Source organism: Heterodontus francisci, chromosome 8 (assembly GCF_036365525.1).
Source record: "Heterodontus francisci isolate sHetFra1 chromosome 8, sHetFra1.hap1, whole genome shotgun sequence".
Classification (NCBI taxonomy): Eukaryota; Metazoa; Chordata; class Chondrichthyes; order Heterodontiformes; family Heterodontidae; genus Heterodontus; species Heterodontus francisci.
This window is the reverse complement of record NC_090378.1, coordinates 34,191,741-34,214,606: the sequence shown is the minus strand read 5'-3', so window position 1 is coordinate 34,214,606 and position 22,866 is coordinate 34,191,741. Positions and strand designations below refer to the sequence as shown.

Genomic DNA, 22,866 nt, shown 5'->3' with positions numbered 1-22,866 from the left:
GATTTCATTCCTTAAAGGACATTAGTGAAACAAATAGATTTTTACGACAATCATTGATAGTTTCATGGCACCATTACTGAGACTAACTTTCAATTCCAGATTTTTTAATTAATTAATTGAATTTATTATTACATTTAAATTCCACCAGCTGGCATGGTGGGATTTGAACCAATATTCTTAGGGCATTTGCCTGGGCCTCTAGATTACTAATCAAGTGACGTTACCCCTAATTCACTATCTCTCCATTACTCTCCACAGTCGCTGTCTTGAGGCTGAACCAGATGGTCTACAATGTTGGTGACCAATTTGATTCGGAGATAATTTTATGAACATATATTTGCTCCATTACCAAGCCTGCCTACTTCCATTTTTGTAGCATCATCCATCTCTGCCTCTGCTTATCTGTTGAAATTTTCATCTATGCCTTTGTTACCTCTAGACTTGACTATTCTAATGCCCTCTTGGCTGGTCTCCCATCTTCCATAAACTTGAACTCATTCAAAACTCTGCTGCCCTTACTTTAACTCGCACCAAGTTCCATTCATCCATCACCCTTGTGCTTGCTGACCTACATCGGCTCCAAGTCCGGAAAGACCCTCAATTTTAAAATTCTCATCCCTTTCTTCAAATCCCTCCAGGACCTTGCCGAACCCTCTCTGTAACTTCCTCTAGACCTACAACCCTTTGAGATATCTAAGCTCCTCCAATTTTGGCCTCTTGCTTATCACCAATTTTAGTCACACAAACATGCCTTCAGCTGCCTTGGCCCTAAATTCAGTAATTCCCTCCCCAAGTCTCTGCCTCTCTTTCCTCCTTTAAGACCTACCTTTTTGATCAAGTTTTTGGTCACCTGTCCTAATATTTCCTTAAGTGCTTCAGTGTCAAAAGTTGTTTGGCAACCCTGAAGCACCTTGTAATGTTAAAGGTGGTAAATAAATGCAAGTTTTTGTTTAAACATTTATTTACTCAAATCTTTGTAACGGAACTCCAAGCTGGGTGTAGAAATCTCAATGATGTTTAAACATTATTTTTTCTTTCAATAATTAATGTGGAAAAAAAAGCACAAAAGCAAATACAGGGTAGACACTTAAAAAATCACAATGAACTTCAGAGTTCTCACTGTGTGTCAATGCAATAACAAAGGCAATTTGATCAGAAAAAATGAACATATTAAACTTATGCATTTTTTTGTTTCATGATGCTGTATTTTGTTGTAGATACACATGGCTGATCTGTAGATTATCAAGTGATGTTTGTCCTGAAACCCAATTTTTCTTTCCATTAAAAGCTTAAAAACATGGCCTCTGTCGTATTGCACTTAAGCTCATAAACAATAGATATTAATTCACAGCTTTCCTGTAACCATTTCATTTTTAAATGTGGTTTTGTTTCTGTACCCATTAAACCTACTTCAGGTTAATCTAATTGACTCAAGAAGCTCAACACCATCCAGGACAAAGCAGCCTGCTTGATTGGCACCCCATCCACTACCTTCAACATTCACTCCCTCCACCAATGCACAGTGGCAGCAATGTGTACCATCTACAAGATGTACTGCAGCAACTCACCAAGGCTCTTTCGACAGTACCTTCCAAACCCACGACCTCTACCACCTAGAAGGCAAGGGCAGCAGATGTATGGGAACACCATCACCTGCAAGTTCCCCTCCAAGTCACACACCATCCTGAATTGGAACTATATCACTGTTCCTTCACTGTCGCTGGGTCAAAATCCTGGAACACCCTTCCTAACAGCACTGTTAGTGTACCTACACCCTAAGGACTGCGGCAGTTCAAGAAGGCAGCTCACTACCACCTTCTCAAGGGCAATTAGGGATGGGCAATAAATGCTGGCCGAGCCAGCGATGCCCATATCATATGATCGCATAAAAAAATCTAATGTTGACCATTTTACAACAAGATTACTGTAGCTCATTATTCTTCTGTTCCTTTACCAGGGACCACTGACCCTTTACTCTCCCTTCAGCACTGGAGGCCACGAGCTGAATCCAGAGAAGGCAGTGAAGATAGAGGGCTTTGATTACAAACAACTCTTACAAGGACACAACGTTCTTTAGTTTATTCTGAAATGAAGTTCACAGAGCAAAAGCGTTATGGGCCTCCTGGAGACGGATTCAGAGGTGGGGGGAGGGCCCATAGAATTGCGATGGGAGGTGGTGGGGTGGAGGACCCGTCACCTTCCTGTTGTATCGAGATGTAGTCGGGGGTGGGATAGACCAACAACAGCCTTCCCGCCAAGTGGTCAGTTGAGGCCCTTAAGTGCCTATAAGTGGCCACTTATGGGCGTCTTCCTCCTGCCACTGGGATTTAACCAGGGGTGGGGGTCCTCCGTCATGTGGGGAGGTTGCCCAGTAAAACAAAATGGCCTCCTGTGGGCTGGTGGGGGGAGGGGGCAGTGCCCTCCTCCATGGACAATCAGTGGCTCATGGAGGGCCCGTCGGGAAAAATTCCACCTGCGTTACCCCCGTCCCCCTGCACTGAATGCCCAACTTGCCAGGGTTTGCTGGTCTGGCCCCCCCCCACTTCACTCATCTTGTGTCCGGGACCCAGCGCTGGGCCTGGGTCCAAGGCCTCTTGTAGTACCAGCAGTGGCCAAAGCTCCCAGTGGCACTGCCCATACTAGTGAGCTGCCAGCCCTGCAATTGGCCAGCAGCTCGGAGGCGGGATCCCTGTCTTTAAAGGGACGGGGATCCTGACGCTGGGCTGTTAATTGCCTGTTCACCATACAATCGCGCTGGGGTGGGGCGGGGGGGGGGGGGTTGCTACAAATGCCAAAGTGGGGTGCCCATACTGTGCATCAAGCATCAAACTGTTCCTCAGCTTGGAAAGCTCCAAGCTGACAGTGGGGTAATATTATACTGGTGCAGAGTAGGAAGGGTAAGAAATGACACTGCCTGATACTCATGTTCAAAGGAAATTTAAATCTGGTGTCAAGAGAACCTGCTGGTAATTAGCCAACTTGAGATCAGCAGAGCAAAGCTTCTTGTCACCATGATCATAATCCAGCTTTAGTTTATATTTCAGACTAGCTTTGGTTGGATTAATTCTTGGAGGTTTCATCAAAAGACCTCTCACCTGTAGCCGCCCCACCCACCTATACAATCTTTTCCCGCCATCTCCAATATTTTTTGTAACTAACAAACTGTAGTGTTTAAAGAAAATGAATAAAAAACACACAATGTTTTTTAATGCCCTATGATATTTCTCCTGGGTTGCTTGAAGCAGTGTCCAGGAGATTAATCTTTAATTCCTGAAGACGCTCAGATAATCCTGGAAGGCTGGCAACCTTACTTCAGAGTCATTCACTGTTGTCTTCTCCCAGTTCACTACCATACAGCAGACCATCATATGTCTAAGTCAAGAACTTGCAAAAACTAGTCTGATGAGTGTAGGTACGTTTGAATATCACTGAGGGCTGGGATTTGAACTTGTGACACTCTGCTTGTGCTGGGCAAGGCATTTACTATTCAGCACTGCTGAGATACTGGTGGATACAGACTTGAAAGATTTTCAATCCTTGAAAGGACTGTTATTCTTCAGTATAATCAGAAGTACATACTTGTTCGCAATACTTGGGCCACTGGATAAATTGAAACCTTGTTATTTGGATTGTCCTGCTTGAAGTCAAATCATCACCGTATCATATTATCCCTAATAATCAAATTCCCCACTATGATGTAATTACACTGGGAATTGATTGATGCCAGTAACAATATTCCTTAATAATGAATGCCTTCTATCGAGGACTATTATATTTACTGTGGTGATGCCTCTTAATGAAAACTGACCCGGCTATTGATGAAGACTTTGAGCATTGTCTTATATTGCTACATCCACATAAAATCCGTCACTGTAACATACCAACAATGATAGAAATATGCAGTAAGAAGTATCTGTTATCTTCAATATAGATCTGTTTACACTGGAACTGGGTACAGCTAAACCAATCGGCACAGTGGCACAGTGGTTAGCACCGCAGCCTCACAGCTCCAGCGACCCGGGTTCAATTCTGGGTTCTCCCTGTGTCTGCGTGGGTTTCCTCCGGGTGCTCCGGTTTCCTCCCACATGCCAAAGACTTGCAGCTTGATAGGTTAATTGGCCATTATAAATTGCCCCTAGTATAGATTGGTGGTAGGGAAATATAGGGACAGGTGGGGATGTGGTAAGGATATGGGATTAGTGTAGGGTTAGTATAAATGGGTGGTTGATGGTCGGCACAGACTCGGTGGGCCGAAGGGCCTGTTTCAGTGCTGTATGTCTAAACTAAACTAATCTCTCCAAGTCCAGAGAGAAAGCAGGTTTTAAACAAGCCATTACTTTCAACCCCTCCCCAAAAAATGCAACAAAAGTTTCAACGTGTCGGATCAGCAGGTTTTCTGATGCCTTGGTGAAAAGGCCCTTTTGTCATATGTTGCCACCTTGGCACATGAGATCATAGATGCTAACACGAGTTGGAATCTTACCAACTTAGTTTTTGATGGAGTGTTGGAACCATATCCTGTTCAGCAACTTGAGCCTGCTAGTAGTGGGCCATCCAGCTGAATTTCGCAGGGCGGTGGGGGGCAGCCAATTAAGTAGGCACCTCCAGGATTGGCTTCCAATTAGGTGCAGAAGCGGTCAGAAGCCCGAATGAGGGCTGATTATTTAAAGGAACACAGGCAGCATTGTAGACAGCAAATCTGCAGAAACAAAAGTAGGAGGAAGATGGATGCCAGAAGCTGAAGAGCGATGCCATGATTCACAGATGTGTCACTTGAGGTTATGGTAGAAGCTGTGAGGGCACAGAGATAGGTACTCTTTCCAAAGGAAAGTTCTGTGTACTGCTGGGACAGAGCCATTGCACGTGTAAAATGGTCTTTATTGGATCCTTAATTGCCCTAATTGGTTGCGCATTTCACCCACTGGGGGTTCCTGACCTCACGGGCAACCCACTCCTGGGAAACCTGTATAACCAGCCTGACATCTTTTTTCCCCATTTTGCCAGCCCCCCACCTCCAAACCAGCTTCCATGGGCCTGGGAATATTTCCCCATGGAGTCTCCAGTAAACATAGGCTTTACTTTTTAAACTCAAGTTTTCACTTTTTTTTGAGAAGTAGTATATTGAAGAAACAAGAATATTGTTCCCCAATTCTGGATTGGCTGCTGAATTTTTCAATGTATTTCATTCACACTGAAATATGCAAATCATACAACTTCCTGTTTGGTGCCAGAATTAAAGAGATCTGCAATTTTTAATGTCCTCGGTTTCTAGCCCTGAATCCCCAACGAACAGTCTGAATTTGAACAAGACATACTATTAGGACTTCACTTACATGGTTTAGGGTACACTTATGTGACGAGGATTGGAAAAATCTGAACAATCCACTATGAAACAGCTACTAAGTTAACATATTCAAATTTGCTTTGTTGGTTTTACTGTAATGTATAAAACAGTATAAGTTATGCATAACCATAAAGCATATTAATTAAGCTTTTGTAAATAGTCCTGAGAAAGCTCCAGATTACTCTCAATAAAAAGCATTCATTTATATTGCGTCAGGCACAATTCAACATGGTGGCTCCTCATCAGAGCCCTTTCCTATCCTGAGTGGTGTGAAACAGGGCTGTGTTCTCGCACCCACACTTTTTGGGATTTTCTTCTCCCTGCTGCTTTCACATGCGTTCAAATCCTCTGAAGAAGGAATTTTCCTCCACACAAGATCAGGGGGCAGGTTGTTCAACCTTGCCCGTCTAAGAGCGAAGTCCAAAGTACGGAAAGTCCTCATCAGAGAACTCCTCTTTGCTGACGATGCTGCTTTAACATCTCACACTGAAGAATGCCTGCAGAGTCTCATCGACAGGTTTGCGTCTGCCTGAAATGAATTTGGCCTAACCATCAGCCTCAAGAAAACGAACATCATGGGGCAGGATGTCAGAAATGCTCAATCCATCAATATTGGCGACCACGCTCTGGAAGTGGTTCAAGAGTTCACCTACCTAGGCTCAACTATCACCAGTAACCTGTCTCTAGATGCAGAAATCAACAAGCGCATGGGTAAGGCTTCCACTGCTATGTCCAGACTGGCCAAGAGAGTGTGGGAAAATGGCGCACTGACACGGAACACAAAAGTCCGAGTGTATCAGGCCTGTGTCCTCAGTACCTTGCTCTACGGCAGCGAGGCCTGGACAACGTATGCCAGCCAAGAGCGACGTCTCAATTCATTCCATCTTCACTGCCTTCGGAGAATACTTGGCATCAGGTGGCAGGACTATATCTCCAACACAGAAGTCCTTGAAGCGGCCAACACCCCCAGCTTATACACACTACTGAGTCAGCGGCGCTTGAGATGGCTTGGCCATGTGAGCCGCATGGAAGATGGCAGGATCCCCAAAGACACATTGTACAGCGAGCTCGCCACTGGTATCAGACCCACCGGCCGTCCATGTCTCCGTTATAAAGACGTCTGCAAACGCGACATGAAATCGTGTGACATTGATCACAAGTCGTGGGAGTCAGTTGCCAGCATTCGCCAGAGCTGGCGGGCAGCCATAAAGACAGGGCTAAATTGTGGCGAGTCGAAGAGACTTAGTAGTTGGCAGGAAAAAAGACAGAGGCGCAAGGGGAGAGCCAACTGTGCAACAGCCCCAACAAACAAATTTCTCTGCAGCACCTGTGGAAGAGCCTGTCACTCCAGAATTGGCCTTTATAGCCACTCCAGGCGCTGCATCACAAACCACTGACCACCTCCAGGCGCGTATCCATTGTCTCTCGAGATAAGGAGGCCCAAAAGAAAAAAGAAAGAAAGAAAGTAACTGTTACTTACCAAACGCATATGCTTTTGTTGGGAAAACATCGCCAGTTCAAAACCACAATGAGTAATTAATGCACAAGTGGAGAGGGAGAAAAATTGGCAAGGTTGACCACGTCTCAAAGAAGTTCAACTCTTGGTTAATAATATAGCAAGGAAACTGGAACTAATGATGCCATGTCATCAGAGGTGAAGCCAGGAACTAGGTAACAGGGAAAGGAACATTAAAACAATAACTGGGGTTATTTGTGTGGCAGTCCACTGTAACATCATGGCCAACAGTGGCTCAGATCCCCACTCCACTAGGTTCTGATGTCAGTCACATCGCTAAATAAACCAGGTACTTCCCCATGGTGGGTCGGGGGATTAATCTGTCAGTCCTGGGCTACTCAGTCACATCTCCTGATAACTGGATCAAAGTAAAATTGGCAGAGACCCAGAAGAAAGTTGACTGCAGCCAATAAAAAGCCTGGGGAGACCAAGATTTAGACCATCAAAATTATCTGGGTCTCATTTGTGTAGGAATAGTTTAAGTGTTGTAGGGCTCCCCTTCCCATTTGTAACCTTGGAATTAAAACAGCAATTTTAAAACTTGTAAGATGAATGAATGTTAAATTGCAATCTTCTCAGTAATTTCAGTACTTAAATAAAATTGGTACACAGATTGAATATTTCCTTATTTGAACTGCAGCCTGGACGGGCAGGAACCCATATCTTACTGACAAAACAAACTATTTTAAGTTTTGCCAACATGGAGAAGTTCAACCCAAAGCAGCGTAAATCACCAATGCCACATAACCTGCAAGGTTGATGTCATCAATAGGTAAAGTCTTCTTGTCCTGGTTAAAAAGCCATATTGTAATTTTGCACATTAGCAAGGAGGCTAGGGAATTATCAGCTTTCCGCCAGATGTTTTCCAGTTATAAATTCTTATTCAATACGGTTTATTTTCACTTTCTGACATCTTCCTGTAGAACTCCAATGGATGGAGACAGTAAGACAATTTACTGTCAAGATAGAAGTGCAATAATGTTGCGAGTCCCAATGCCAGTTGTTGGGCAAAGTAATTTATGATGAGAGATTCCTTCCTTAAAGACTAGTGTCATGATTATTGCAGAGTATGTGGGAGTTAACAACTTTGGAAGTGTGAAGTTCCTATGTGGCCAGGTACATAGGATTTATCAGCACGAGAACAAATATGCTAATTGTAATATTTTTCTGTAAGATATGCTTGCAACAGATCATTGGTTAAAAAGAGGGTGCCTTGGAAGCAGTGACAGACTGATGCATTCCTTACCTCATGGATCATTGATTTCTTAATTTGAAGCTCATTGGCTGGTTTAGTGATAACTTTAAAATATGTCAACAGTTACAAGCATTTATGCAGCAACTGTGAAAACTACTTCCATCTCTATTGAAAAAAAGAAAGTTGTGACTAGGAAAGTGAAATTGCAGTGTGTGATAGCACTCCCTTGCACATGACCACAGTAGTCAAAAATAACTTCCATTCACTGTGGCACCATGTGAGATCACAGCAGGCACATGGGCAACAGAAACAATGAATTTTGTTTTGAAGGATGGGGGAGGGCAATAGCTACAAAAAAATCAGTATTATCTACTGTATTTAACCCTTTCACTAGCATAGCACATTTATCAAATTCTGTCAGCCACAGAATTCTGCCCCAGCTTTCTTGTGTTTACTGTTCAACTGAAGTTTTAAACTAATCATGCTGTAGCCTTTATTAATCATCATGTTTGTGTGTACAGTTCTTGTCCCATCTTTCACCCCCCCCGCCCCCATTTCTCAAGTTTATTTTAATTTCTTCTCAAGTCCTTTTCCTTATGCCGCAAAACATTCCTTGATCAAGAAGGCAAGCAGAGGCATTAGAACAGGAATGCTTTGACAGTCATACGCACTGCGGCTTGAGGAATACAGCAATAGCCCAATTCAGCATGAGACGAGAGGAACAGCATGGTCCAGCATGAGCTGACAAGGTGAAAAAAAATTCCACAAATTGGGCCACTGTGTAAAATGGAGCACATTTAGCAGGATTTGGGAGTGTCAGAGAGCACTGCTGTCTGAAATGACAAGTATCAGTGAGAGATATATAGTGTATGGCAATATTCCGTGAAGCTGGGACGGTCAGAGGATCAGTGTGACATGGAGTGTGAAGCAGAATTCAGCATAAGTTTGGGCAGGTTGGATGAAAGTTCGGTTTGAGCTAACTAGAATAATCTGTTTTTTCCTAATTTAAAGAATGTCATGGTGATCTGGCATATTAACTGACACCAGTACAAAGAGAATTTGGAATCATAAAGCTGAAGAGGCTCGGTCTCACACTTAGGCTAGTTTAATGAATAATGAGCCACGTTTCTGAGGCACACTGTATGTTGGTTGAGCAAAGCTATTGGAATAGTGTGGGGCATTTCCTCCAGGAACGTCTGAGATATCACAGATTACCTGTAGCCTGGCACCAGTAAAATCACATTCATATAGAGTCATAGAGTTATACAGCACAGAAACAGGCCCTTTGGCCCATCGTGTCTGTGCCAGCCATCAAGCACCTAACTATTCTAATCCCATTTTCCAGGACTTGGCCCGTAGCCTTGTATGCTATGGCGTTGTACCTGAAAACAATGATGGAACTGAAGCCAAATTTCGAGGACCACATTTTATGAACCGTGTTTAAGCAAATCGTTTTTAACAAATCACCTCACTTCCCCCCTGCCGCCCCCAACATCGAATATTGTCAGAAGTAGTGCTCAAACCTTAAAAATTTGAGTTCTCTTTTACAAATAATTTTGTAGTGGCTACAAAGTGTAGTGACAAGGTTTTACTGTAAGTAGGAGACTTTGAAAGGCATATGAAATAAGTATTAAAATTATTTCAATGCTAGATCAGTCTCAAAATCCAGGAAACAAAGTCATGACAGTTTTAAAACAGAAAAATCATATAAACACAGGATTATCATTTTCAGCTGATCCTGCTCTTTTCAGATTTAGTCCTGTTAACATTTTGAGCATGTATTCAACAACATGTCGCCAGACTCTATCCCCATCTCCATTCAAGGTTTACATCTACATTTGGACTCTCGACAGGTTATATTCTGAAACTGAGGCAAAAACTGGTCACATAAACAGAAAGCTCCCATTTGGAAACAAACGAACTTATTAACGAGAGACAGCATGGTTTTGTGAAGGGGAGGTCGTGTCTTACTAATTTGATTGAGTTTTTTGAGGAAGTGACGAAGATGATTGATGAAGGAAGGGCAGTGGATGTTATCTATATGGACTTCAGTAAAGCCTTTGACAAGGTCCCTCTTGGCAGACTGGTACAAAAGGTGAAGTCACACGGGATCAGAGGTGAGCTGGCAAGATGGATACAGAACTGGCTCGGTCATAGAAGACAGAGGGTATCAGTGGAAGGGTGCTTTTCTGAATGGAGGGATGTGACTAGTGGTGTTCCGCAGGGATCAGTGCTGGGACCTTTGCTGTTTGTAGTATATATAAATGTAGCTGGTCTGATTAGTAAGTTTGCGGACGACACAAAGGTTGGTGGAGTTGCGGATAATGATGAGGATTGTCAGAGGATACAGTAGGATATAAAAACAAGAAATTCTGGAATCACTCAGCAGGTCTGGCAGCATCTGTGGAAAGAGAAGCAGAGTTAACGTTTCGGGTCAGCGACCCTTCTTCGTTCCGAAGAAGGGTCGCTGACCCGAAACGTTAACTCTGCTTCTCTTTCCACAGATGCTGCCAGACCTGCTGAGTGATTCCAGCATTTCTTGTTTTTGTTTCAGATTTCCAGCATCCGCAGTATTTTGCTTTTATTACAGTAGGATATAGATCGGTTGGAGACTTGGGCGGAGAAATGGCAGATGGAGTTTAATCCGGACAAATGTGAGGTAATGCATTTTGGAAGGTCTAATGCAGGTGGGAAGTATACAGTAAATGGCAGAATCCTTAGGAGTATTGACAGGCAGAGAGATCTGGGCATACAGGTCCACAGGTCACTGAAAGTGGCAACGCAGGTGGATAAGGTAGTCAAGAAGGCATTTGGCATGCTTGCCTTTATCGGTCGGGGCACAGAGTATAAAAATTGGCAAGTCACGTTGCAGCTGTACAGAACCTTAGTTAGGCCACACTTAGAATATTGCGTGCAATTCTGGTCGCCACACTACCAGAAGGACGTGGAGGCTTTGGAGAGGGTACAGAGGAGGTTTACCAGGATGTTGCCTGGTCTGGAGGGCATTAGCTATAAGGAGAGGTTGGAAAAACTCGGATTGTTTTCACTAGAACGACAGAGGTGGAGGGGCGACATGATAGAGGTTTACAAAGTTATGAGCGGCATGGACAGAGTGGATAGTCAGAAGCTTTTTCCCAGGGTGGAAGAGTCAGTTACTAGGGGACATAGGTTTAAGGTGCGAGGGGCAAAGTTTAGAGGGGATGTGCGAGGCAAGTTTTTTTACACAGAGGGTGGTGAGTGCCTGGAACTTGCTGCCAGGGGAGGTGGTGGAAGCAGATCCGATAGCGATGTTTAAGAGACATCTTGACAAATACATGAATAGGAAGGGAATATAGGCCCCAGAAGTGCAGGAGATGTTAGTTTAGGCAGGCATCAAGATCGGCGCAGGCTTGGAGGGCCGATTGGCCTGTTCCTGTGCTGTACTGTTCTTTGCTCTTTGCTCTTTGTTCAGACCTTGCATTATTCACTAGAGCAGAGGGCGAGGTTACTCTTTCTATAATGCTTACCTGAAGTAAGTTCATATTTTCCAGGGTTGCTCCAGTTAGCAATTAAACCATCTTAAAGTTGCCATCCTGAATGCTATAAATGGATCAATTGACAATCATTAACAATGCCATAATGAATTCAACAGCCATGTATGTATGTATTGGTGGGAGGTTTAGGGGTTGAGGAAATACAATAAAGACCAAGGTTGGTTGAGCAACTCCCAAATCTCCTGAAAAAAAAAAGCTCTTGTTGCAATGAAAGATACGACAGATACCATTTGGAGTTATTGAGCTCAGAGTAACACCAATGAATTCAGCCTTCTTTTCAATAGTTATTTTACTTTCAGTTTGATCAAATAGGAAACATTTGTATTATCTATTTAATGTAATTTTGTAGTGGTGAAATCTGGAAATATTTTACTACAAAATAGTTAAGAGTGAGATCTAATAAAATGGTGATTTAACCGCTTGATTTGTTTTCCTGAATGAGAATTTCAGGGCTGTTCAACTTCAAAGTCTAACTGGTACACACAACGAGCTTTGCAACTTAATATTTATGTCATTAATAGCATCCTACGCTATGTTTTGTCTCATTATTTCTACACCGCCTATCTGCTCAATATAGAAGGGTGAGGACAGGAGCAAGTTTGAGACTTGTCCATTTCAGAGATGATGCATCTGTATGCAAGATAGGGGGAATGGAGCAAAGGAGAGGAAAGAGTTTAAACCATGTTTCAAGTGGTTGGAGGGAGAGTGCTTTTCCAAAGAAGTGATTGCTATCCAAGTTACTTTCCACTTGAATTCCCGGTGAGGGAGTATCAATTATCAAACCTGGCAAGGCAAATAGATAAGCTGGCAACATGAACCCCGAATGTGTATAACAGGATATTTCTAAAACATATCTTGTTAGTACCAGAACATACAGTTATTGCTCTTCTGCATTTGCTCAGAGCCATCTACTCCATACCAATGATATTCACTCAATGAACAAGAAGAAAAATAAACAGTTACTAAGTCCTTCAGGAGGATTAAAAACCCATCATATTCTGGCCCCCAAAAAAGAGCGCTGAAGGTGACACCTGGTCAAAGTTTGTTGAATGGTGGTGAGACAACGCCACCTCATGTAGTTTACTTGCCAGTCCTGCAAGTAATGTGGATTCAGCTACGTGAGAAATGTTCTTCCAAACTCCTGAAAGGTGGGTTTGTACCATGGCATGACATAAGCCAGCAACACTGCAATTCAAATCAATAATACTGTGGCACTATACAAGCACGTGGAACAGTTGTCTGTATGACTTGTCCTTTGTTCTGACATGATCTACTTGTAACAGTAAAAAATGCTTTACAAGCAGATATCCAAACTAGGAAGTGTGTACACTTGCTGAACGTTTAATTACATTTCTGGTTTAAGAGTTCCAGTTACTAAAGCCATTCGAAGGAGTACTTTCTTCTGATCATTGCATGCACTAGTGATAGCAGCACTTGCCAGCACTGACGCAGCAAAATATTACCAGTAATACATGATTTTCTGATCTCAAAACCAAAAGAGGTTGACCATATTTAACCTCTTTCACAGCTTCCGTTCCTCACGGACAAATTTTTCTTCAAGATAAAGTACTAAAAAAAAATCCTCTACCCCAAAAAGGAATAGCAGCAATAATAGACAAGTCTGGGACGGAACAGCCAGTCTCATGGATTTTGGGGTAGGGAGAGGAAATATTAAACTAAAATAAAACACAACGTAAAAGTGTTTGTTCACACAGCTTAAGAAAGTCTTTACATTCAAGCTATAAAAGAGAAATACCTCAACAATCCTGTTGCACTTCTTTCTCCAGAGGTAATTATGGCACGTCTATCAGTGTCTTTTTCTCATTGCACACTAAAATGAAGCAGTGAATTGTAACTGCACAGAAATTCCATCCCCCCCCCCAATATACTGTTGATGCGAGATGACAGGTGAGTGTTTTATTCAGAGATGTGCAGACTCTCCTGTAGTTTGGTACAGCTGTATCCTCGTCCTCAGTTAAGGTTTTCAGAGTCCACAGGCTGCTCTTTTTGTTTGCTTTTGTGTTTTGCTTCTTTTCCGCAATTTTATTTTGGGATTGGAATAAAGCTGCCTCAAATCCCAGCTGTCAAATCTGTAATCACTTGCCCTTTTACCAATTTCCTAAGGAACTCTTTCTCCTTTCCAATATTATGAGTCCAAGACTGAAAAGAAATTAAAAGAAATCAACAGTTTAATACTTCAGGTGAACTAACAAGTTATTTCTGACATGTTTCTTATAGCATAGAGTCAAATTCTGATAAATATATACATAAACAACTTTCCAGTAAATGTTATTTCAACTGAATTACATTAGGATCTAAGGATTGCTTTAAACTCCAGATATATTAAAATAAGAAACAAATCTTTGCCCTGAAGCCCAATTCATCCTTTACTGAATGATTTAATGAAAATAAAATAAAGTAAACTGTTTTTTAAACTGGAGATGAATAGACTTCTAAAATGGGCTGCTTCCAGATACATTTAGCAGTGACTTTACTATCTTTAAGTAAAAAAGCATAAAAAAGTGAAGAATTGTGGCACATCATATGCAAAGATTTGGTCTTTGTAATATTCCTGGTATTTCTAAATACCTTTAGATTACCTACCTTTGGTGTATTCTTCCTTATTCTTTGAATGTCATTCAATTTCTAGATACAAGCTTTTTAAGTCCTCCAGTTGTTTGACTTGTATGAAAACCTATGTCAACAATAACTTGCATTTACAGGAACATAGCAGCAGGAGGAGGTCATTCAACTGCCCTGCCATTCAATATGATCATGGCTGATCATCCACTTCAATAACTTTTTCCCACACTATCCTCATATCATTTATATTTAGAAATCTGTCCATCTCTGCTTTAAGCATACTCAATGACTGAGCTTCCACAGCCTTCTGGGGTAGAGAATTCCGAAGATTCACAACCCTCTGAGTAAAGAAATTTCCCCTCATCTCTGTCCTAAGTGGCTTCCCCCTTATTTTGAAATTGCGTCCCCTGGTTCTAGACTCCCCAACCAGGGGAAACATCTTAGCTGCATCTATCCTGTCTATCCCTTTAAGTATTTTGTAGGTTTCAATGAGATCACCTCATTTTTCGAAACTCGACAGAATACAGGCCCAGTTTCCCCAATGTCTCTTTATAGGACAGTCCCGCCATCTTGGGAACAAGGCTGGTAAACCTTCGTTGCACTCCCTCTATGGCAATAATATCCTTCCTAAGGAAAGGGGACCAAAACTGCACACAGTACTTCAAGTGCGGTTGAACCACAGTTCTAAACAATTGAAGCAAGGCTTCACTACTCCTGCACTCAAATCCTCTTGTGATAAAGGCTGACATACCATTAGCTTTCCTAATTGCTTGCTGCACCTGCATGTTAGCTTTCAGTGACTTATTGACAAGGAAACCCAGCTCCCTTTGTACATCTACACTTTTTAATCTCATACCATTTAAGAAATACTCTGCACATTTATTCCTCTTACCAATGTGGATAACCTCACATTCTTCCACATTATAGTCCATCTGCCACATTCTTGCCCACTCAGTAGGTCTGTCCAAATACCCTCAAAGCCGCTTTGCATCTTCCTCACAACACACTTTCCCACCTAGTTTTGAGATCCGCGAACTTGGAAACACTACATTTGGTCCCCACATCCAAATCATTGATATATATTGTGAACAGCTGGGGCCCAAGCACTGATCCCTGTGGTACCCCACTAGTCACAGCCTGCCAACGTGAGAATGACCCATTTATTCCTACTGTCTGCTTTCTGCCTGATAACCAATCCTTAATCCAGGCCAGTATATTACCTCCTATCCCATGTGCTTTAATTTTGCTAACCAACCTCTTGTGGGGGACTTTATCAAAAGCCTTCTGAAAATCCAGGTGTTCCACATCCACTGACATCCCTTTATCAATTCTGTTAGTAACATCCTCAAAAAACTCCAACAGCTTCATCAAACATGATTTCCCATTCATAAATCCATGTTGGCTATGCCCAACCAGATCATTATTATCCAAGTGTCCGTTTATCACATCCTTTGGAATAGACTTTAGCATTTTCCCAACAACTAATGTGAGGCTAACAGGTCTATAATTCCCTGTTTTCTCTCTCCCTCCCTTCTTAAATAGTGGGGTGACATTTGCGACCTTCCAATCTGCAGGAACCGCTCCAGAGTCTATAGAATTTTGGAAGATGATCACCAATGCATCCACTATCTCTACAGCTACCTCTTTCAACTCTCTGGGATGTAGAATATCAGGTACTGGGGATTTATCAACCTTCAGCCCCATTAATTTCTCCAAATCAACCTTCTTACTAATACTAATTTCCTTCAATTCCTCATTCGCCCTAATCCCTTGGATTTGTAATTCTGGGAGATTTCTTGTATCTTCCTCAGTGAAGACAGGCCCAAAGTAATCATTTAGCTTCTCTGCCATTTCTCTATTCCCTATTATAAATTCTCCTGACTGTGCCTGTAATAGACCCACATTTGTCTTAGCCAAACTTTTCCTTTTTATATACCTATAGAGGCCTTTTACAACCTGTTTTTACATTTGTTGCTCGCTTACATTCATATTCTCCCTTTTGTCGTGTCGGCCCCCACTTGCCAAGACTGAGGCATATTAATTTCGCCACATGGACATTAAATTTCAAATTGTGGCTGGGAAGAAGAGAAGGCCTGTTACAAGGACTGCCAGTCCTTGTCTGGAAAAAACACATTTACATGTTAACAGACATTGAAGGCAGGGAAGCAAATTCCATTCCCTGCAAAGATAATACAATACACAGAGCCAAGACATGGTCAGACCAGTTAGTCACATCACTAACCTACTTGGCAATCTGGGGGTTTCTGAATTGTATAGTTTGAACTGACAGCTTGCAGAAAGCAGAATGCTCCTGGACTAAAAAGACCTCCATTGGCTGGATCGCCACAGCCTCTCCTGTCTGCTCCCATCTCTTTCTCACGGAACTCCAAAACCCACTGAAGACACATGAACCCCAAGAGAGAAAAGGCTCCTACAGTGGACAAGAATACTGGGCCCCAACGAAAAGCAAGATCCACTTACAGTCAAGGACTCCACAGCGAGCTCAAAGCACAGTAACAAAAAACCCTCTTCAGAGATTGCCTCAAACTTTTCCACTGTATTTCTTCTGCTCTTTTCTGTCTCTATTTGCATGTGTGTATCGCGTATGCATGTTAGCGTGGGCGCGTTGTCTATCCATAGGCATCAACTGAGTTTAAGTTTAATAAAATTTCACCTTTCTTCTTTAAACCTAAAAAAGCCAGTTGTGCTGGTTTCTTTGCTTTATAATTGGAAAGCAGTGATCAAGAATTCACCAAGGGGGAGCTAAAAACACGGTGAGTTTAAAATTTAAATCATGTTACAGTAAGACCAGGTGAAGGCTGAAAGGGAACCCTAGACCTCTTTCTCACCTGGTCATAACACTTTCTTTATCAGTTTCTTAATCCTCCCAATCCTCAGGTTTACTACTACTTCTGGCAACTTTATAGGCTTTTTCTTTTCATCTTATAAAATACTTAACTTCCTTTGTTATCCACAGTTTTTACTTTCAGGGTTTTTGTGCCTTGAAGGAATGTATAGTTGCTGTAAACTATGTAATAATTCTTTAAAGACTATCCATTGCCTATGTACGGTCATAGCTTTTAATGTATTTTCCTAATCCACCTCAGCCAATTTGCCCCTCAAAGAACAATACAGCACAGGAACAGGCCATTCGGCCCTCCAAGCCTGCGCCGATCTTGATGCCTGCCGAAACTAACACCTTCTGCACTTCCGGGGCCCATATCCCTCTCTTCCCTTCCTATTCATATATTTGTCAAGATGTCTCTTAAACGTCGCTATCGTATCTGCTTCCACCACCTCCCCTGGCAGCAAGTTCCAGGCACTCACCACCCTCTGTGTAAAAAAAACTTGCCTCGCACATCCCCTCTAAACTTTGCCCCTCGCACCTTAAACCTATGTCCCCTAGTAACTGACTCTTCCACCCTGGGAAAAAGCTTCTGACTATCCACTCTGTCCATGCCGCTCATAACTTTGTAAACCTCTATCATGTCGCCCCTCCACCTCCGTCGTTCCAGTGAAAGCAATCCGAGTTTTTCCAACCTTTCCTCATAGCTAATGCCCTCCAGACCAGGCAACATCCTGGTAATCCTCCTCTGTACCCTCTCCAAAGCCTCCACGTCCTTCTGGTAGTGTGGCGACCAGAATTGCACGCAATATTCTAAGTGTGGCCTAACTAAGGTTCTGTACAGCTGCAACATGACTTGCCAATTTTTATACTCTATGCCCCGACCGATGAAGGCAAGTTGCCAAATGCCTTCTTGACTACCTTATCCCCCTGCGTTGCCACTTTCAGTGATACCCTCATACTGTCATAATTTCCTTTGTTAAAACTTAACACTCTGGCTTCAGATTGAACTACCTCACTTTCAAACATAATGTAAATTTCTATCATATTATGGTCACTCATCCCTAAAGATTCTTTTACAACAAGATTATTAATTAGCCCTTTCTCATTACATAATACTAAATCTAAAATAGCCTGTTCTCTAGTCGGTTCCTCAACATACTGCTCTAGAAACTCATCCCTAACACACTCTAGAAACTTATCCTCCACAGCCTTAGTGCTCATTAGGTTTACCAGTCTATATGCAGATTGAAGTCACCCATGATTATTGTACTACCCATGCCACATGCTTCTCTAATCTCCTGATTAATACCATGCCCCACACTAACTTTACTGTTTGGTGGCCAATAAACAACTCCTACCAATGTTTTCTGCCCCTTGCTGTTTCTTAGCTCCACCCAAACAGATTCCATATTTTGTTCGTCCGATCTGAGATCCTCCCTTACTAATGTACTGATCCCATCCCTTATCATCAGCGCAACACCACCTCCTTTTCCTTTTTGCCTGTCCTTCCTAAATGTCGAATATCTTTGAATATTCAGTTCCCAGTCTCGGTCACCCTGCAGCCACGTTTCCGTTAGGTAATTAGATCATATCCATTTACCTCTATTTGGGTCTTTAAATCATCTACCTTGTTATACAGCCTCTTTAATGTAGTAAATTGTCACATGACGCTTCATAGGAGCGATTATAAAACAAAATTTGACACCGAGCCACGTAGGCAATATTATGCCAGATGGCCTAATGTTTGGTCAAAGAGGTTTTAAGCAGCATCTTAAAAGGAGCAGAGAGAAAGGTAAAGAGGTGGAGGGGTTTAGGGAAGGAATTCCTGAGCTTAGGGCCTAGGCAGCTGAAGGCACAGCTGCCAGTGGCAGAGCAATTAAAATCAGGGTTGCACAAAAAGTTAGAATTGGAGGAGCACAGAGATCGAAGGGTTGTAGGGCTGGAGGAAGTTAAAGATATAGGAAGGTGAGGCTGTGGAGGGATCTGAAAACAAGGATGAGAATTTTAAAATTGTGGCGTTGTTGGACCAGGAGCCAGTGTCGGTCAGTGAGCACAGGGGTGATGGATGAATAGGACTTGGTGTGAGTTAGGGTATGGGCAGTAGAGTTTTGGATGAGCTCAAGTTTATGGGAGATGAAACTCCAGCCTGGAGTGCTTTGGAATAGAGGTCAAGTCTAGAGGCAACAAAAGCACAGTGAAGGTTTCATCACAGTTGATCTAAAGCAGGGGTGATGTTACGGAGGTGGAAGTTGGTGTTGTGTTTTCAGATGATGTCGCTTGAGCTACCAAACCAAGATACTGAGAAACCCATAAAGCCGAGTTTCTGTTTGCCTGATATAGAATACAGATTGGCAATAACCAAAGTGTAGTGACCTCTCTGTGTGGGAGGGGTACACTGCTGGAGCTTAATGTTAAAACGGGCAGTTTATCATCGCAGGGCATTGTGAAGCATCCCAGTGCCAGCCAAGCTATGATCACTGTGTTCATCAGGACACTAATTTGCAGGGTTCTGAGGATCCAAATGGGAAGAATCTGAGAGGAACATCTACTCCTTAACTCCAGCTATCACTGAGCCAAACTGGTTATAAAATTAACAAGAGTATCCTAGAATACTGTGTGCATGCAAGGCTCAGGAGGTAGATTCTTGATTCTGAAATAGATAGTTGGCTTGGTTCCAATCTTTCATCACAAGGCATACCAACTAAACCTAAGGGAATCCAACTTTTCTCCCAAGCTCCACCGACAGGAAGATACAATTATCACTCAAATTGTTGGAAGGGGCAGAAACAAAGTTGGAAGCAAGAGAATAAAAATATTAGTACAGCACTTTGGAATTACAGGTACTTGTAATCTTGCTCTTGCCTCCTCTGCAGAAAAGACCTAATTCTGTTGATACCTCAGTTCCTTTGAAGGATGCACTATCAAAGAGACTGATGTGATGCAGAAAAGACCCACATACAAAAGAAAAATGCGTTCTCCAAGTCAATGAGAGAAAATAAAAGGAGAAATGTAATTTCCAAAAACAGGTGGGTGGGGACCGGTTGAGATGTAAACATTATTAAAATCTCAAACCTGATCCCAACCTGTCCACTTCCAGGTTTAACAGGGAAGGGACAGGAACTGGGGACCCAATTAGCTCCCAGAAGGTGGGTTGGCAATTTAAATATTATCAGGTGGCCAGGAGTTCCTTTCCAAGCCACACACCATCCTGACTTGGAACTATATTGCTGTTCCTTCACTGTCACTGAATCAAATTCCTGGATCTCCCTTCCTAACAGCACTGTTGGTGTAACTACACCCCAAGGACTGCAGAGATTCAAGAAGGCAGCTCACCACCACCTTCTCAAGGGCAATTAGGGATGGGCAATAAATGCTGGCCGAGCCAGCGATCCCCATTATCTCACAAACGAATAAAAAGAGTCTTACATTTCACTTCCTTTACAGGTTTAGCCCTTGTGGCAGTATTTCCTGGGCCTTGGGAAACCCAGTAAATCAAGGGAGGTGAGGACAACTTTAGGGTATAGTAAAGTGCCCTTCCAGCACGGCTTGTGTGCCAAGAAGAGCAGGAGTGCTGGAAGGGCATCTCAAGCTTACTTGCATCCCTGGGATCATACTCCCTCACCCCCCATTAGACCATACCCCCTACCATTCCCCAATCGGGCATCAAAACCACCCCCCCCCCCCCACCTTACCCCTCAGGATCAGACCCCCACGCACCCACTCGCAACTGCAGGCTGCTTACCTGTGGCTGTAGCCTGTTCCATAGTGCTCCCCACCCAACTGGAAGTCAAACCTGTCAATCATACTGACTTCCGGGTGGGGATACTGTCAAAAGAAAAACGCATGCTGTGGAGTTCAAACTGCACAGTATGCAGCGTCCTGTCAGAAACTCTGCCCCCATGCTTAGAAAAGTCGCCCCTGTCAATATTGGGGACGAAGTGAACAAGTGAGAGTGAGGAGAACCCTTTGCATATAATATAAAAACAGCAAATGCTGAAATACTCAGCAAGTCAGGCAGCATCTGTGGCAAGAGAGAAAGAGAGGAAACGCTTCAGGGCAATGACCTATCATCAGAACAGATGAAAGGTCATCCACCTGCAATGTTAACTCTATTTCTGATTGTCTGATCATTCTCAACCAGTTAATGAGTAGCCCATGAAAATATATCACATGAGATTGTTCTATCCTATCAATGCAAAAACATACAAGGTGCATTTAGTAGGCTTATATAAGGAACACCATAATGTAGTAAAAAATCTGGATACAGTGTAGGTATAGAGAGGAATTTAATGCAAAACTACAAAAGGAAATCTTCAATATATAATTAGAAGCTGAAGACCCATAAAATGCTCTTAATTTAAATTAAGAAATATCGTCTTCATGCCTAGTGTGACTGACTTACAAAGTAGTCTCCCATTTAGTGCTGCTGGATGCTTTGAAACATTCAAAGAAAGTTGCATAAATTACTGAGCCAGGAAAGATTAGGAGTATGGACTGGGGTTGTCATGGAGTCAAACAGATCAGTGATTGATTTAAGAAGATTAAGTACAATTGAGATCTTGTGCATCCCCGATTTTAATTGCTCCACCATTGGCAGCAGTGCCCTCACCTCCTCAGCCCTAATCTCAGGAATTCCCTCCCAAAACCTCTTTCCCTCTTTTCCTATCTTTAGGAGGGATGTCAAGGCCCTGGAGAGGGCATAGGAGAGGTTTACCAGGATGATACCAGGGATGAAGCAGTTCAGAGAGAATGGAGAAGCTGGGATTATTCAGCTAACAGTAGAGAAGCTTAAGGGAAGTGGTATTCAAAATGATGAAGGGTTTTGATAGAACAAGGAGGAAAAAACTATTTACTCTAGCAAGTTGGTCGGTAACCAGAGGTCATGGGCTGAATTTTACTGTGGGCTTTGGGACCCTGGCGTTGGGCCGAAAAGCAGGTTCTGAGCACACACTTGCCAGCAACGGGACTGGCTCAGCGATTTTACAGCAGGCAGCCTCCTAACTGGTTGGCTGTGGGCGCGCCGTCCAATTAAGGACAGTGGGTGGGCTTCTGATGCTGCCAGCCCAATCAGAGAGCTGTCACCTGGGAAACGTGGAGGTAGGAGACCTCAGGAACACCTCAAAATGGAGGCGCCCTTGGTCAGGTATGTAAAAATTTAAATTTAGGGGGACCATGGTGGTAGGCCCTGCAGGATGGAGGGGAAACCCTTCCAGATGGCCCATTGATGCCTTGGACGTGGCCTTCCCTGCCCATGGCCTCCCTTTCAGCCATGGAGCCTCTGGGCTGTCAGAGGGAGGCCACCTCCATGAAGCTGACGGCCGCTCACTAAATTGGTCCCTGGGATGAGGGGGTTGTCCTATAGTGAGAAACTGAGTAAACTGGGCCTATATTCTCTGGAGTTTAGAAGAATGAGAGACAATCTCATTGAAACATACAAGATTCTGAAGGAGCTGGATAGGGTAGATGCTGAGATTAAAGTATGCAAATTGGCAGCCCACCTCCATGGAGCGAGCAGGTGATCTACCTCGCAGCCTACCACCGGAAAACATCCCCAGCGGCAGGAGAGCAATGGGGAGCCGTCTAGATGCAGTTCCCCACTATTTTACCGGCCCCCAAGTCTCCGTTCCCACCACCTGGGGGTTGGTAAAATTCAGCTCCATGTATTTAAAATAACTGGCAAAAGAACTACAGGAGAAACAAGGAGACGTTTCTTCACACAGAGTGTTATTAAGATTTGGAATGCACTACCTGAAAGTGTGGTGTAATCAGATTCCACAGTAACTTTCAAAGGGCAATTGGACTTGTAATTTGTAGGGTTATAGGGAAAAAGCTAGTGAGTGGGACGAA

The 22,866-nt window shown here is 43.0% G+C and overlaps 1 protein-coding gene across 11 annotated transcripts in view; it reads right to left on the bottom strand.

Moving 5' to 3' along the window:
- Window positions 1-3,141: 3,141 nt before the first annotated feature.
- The window catches only part of st3gal3a (ST3 beta-galactoside alpha-2,3-sialyltransferase 3a), a 788,939-nt gene continuing 769,214 nt past the window's right edge, over window positions 3,142-22,866 (bottom strand). For 10 of the 11 annotated variants that reach the window (XM_068036918.1, XM_068036928.1, XM_068036919.1 and 7 more), the window contains one exon: window positions 13,033-13,748. In XM_068036918.1, coding sequence (XP_067893019.1) covers window positions 13,659-13,748 — 90 coding nt within the window. In that variant the 3' untranslated portion in view covers window positions 13,033-13,658. Of the gene's footprint in view, window positions 4,700-13,032; window positions 13,749-22,866 lie in introns of those variants that run through there. The other variant, XR_010975488.1, reaches the window with a different exon arrangement.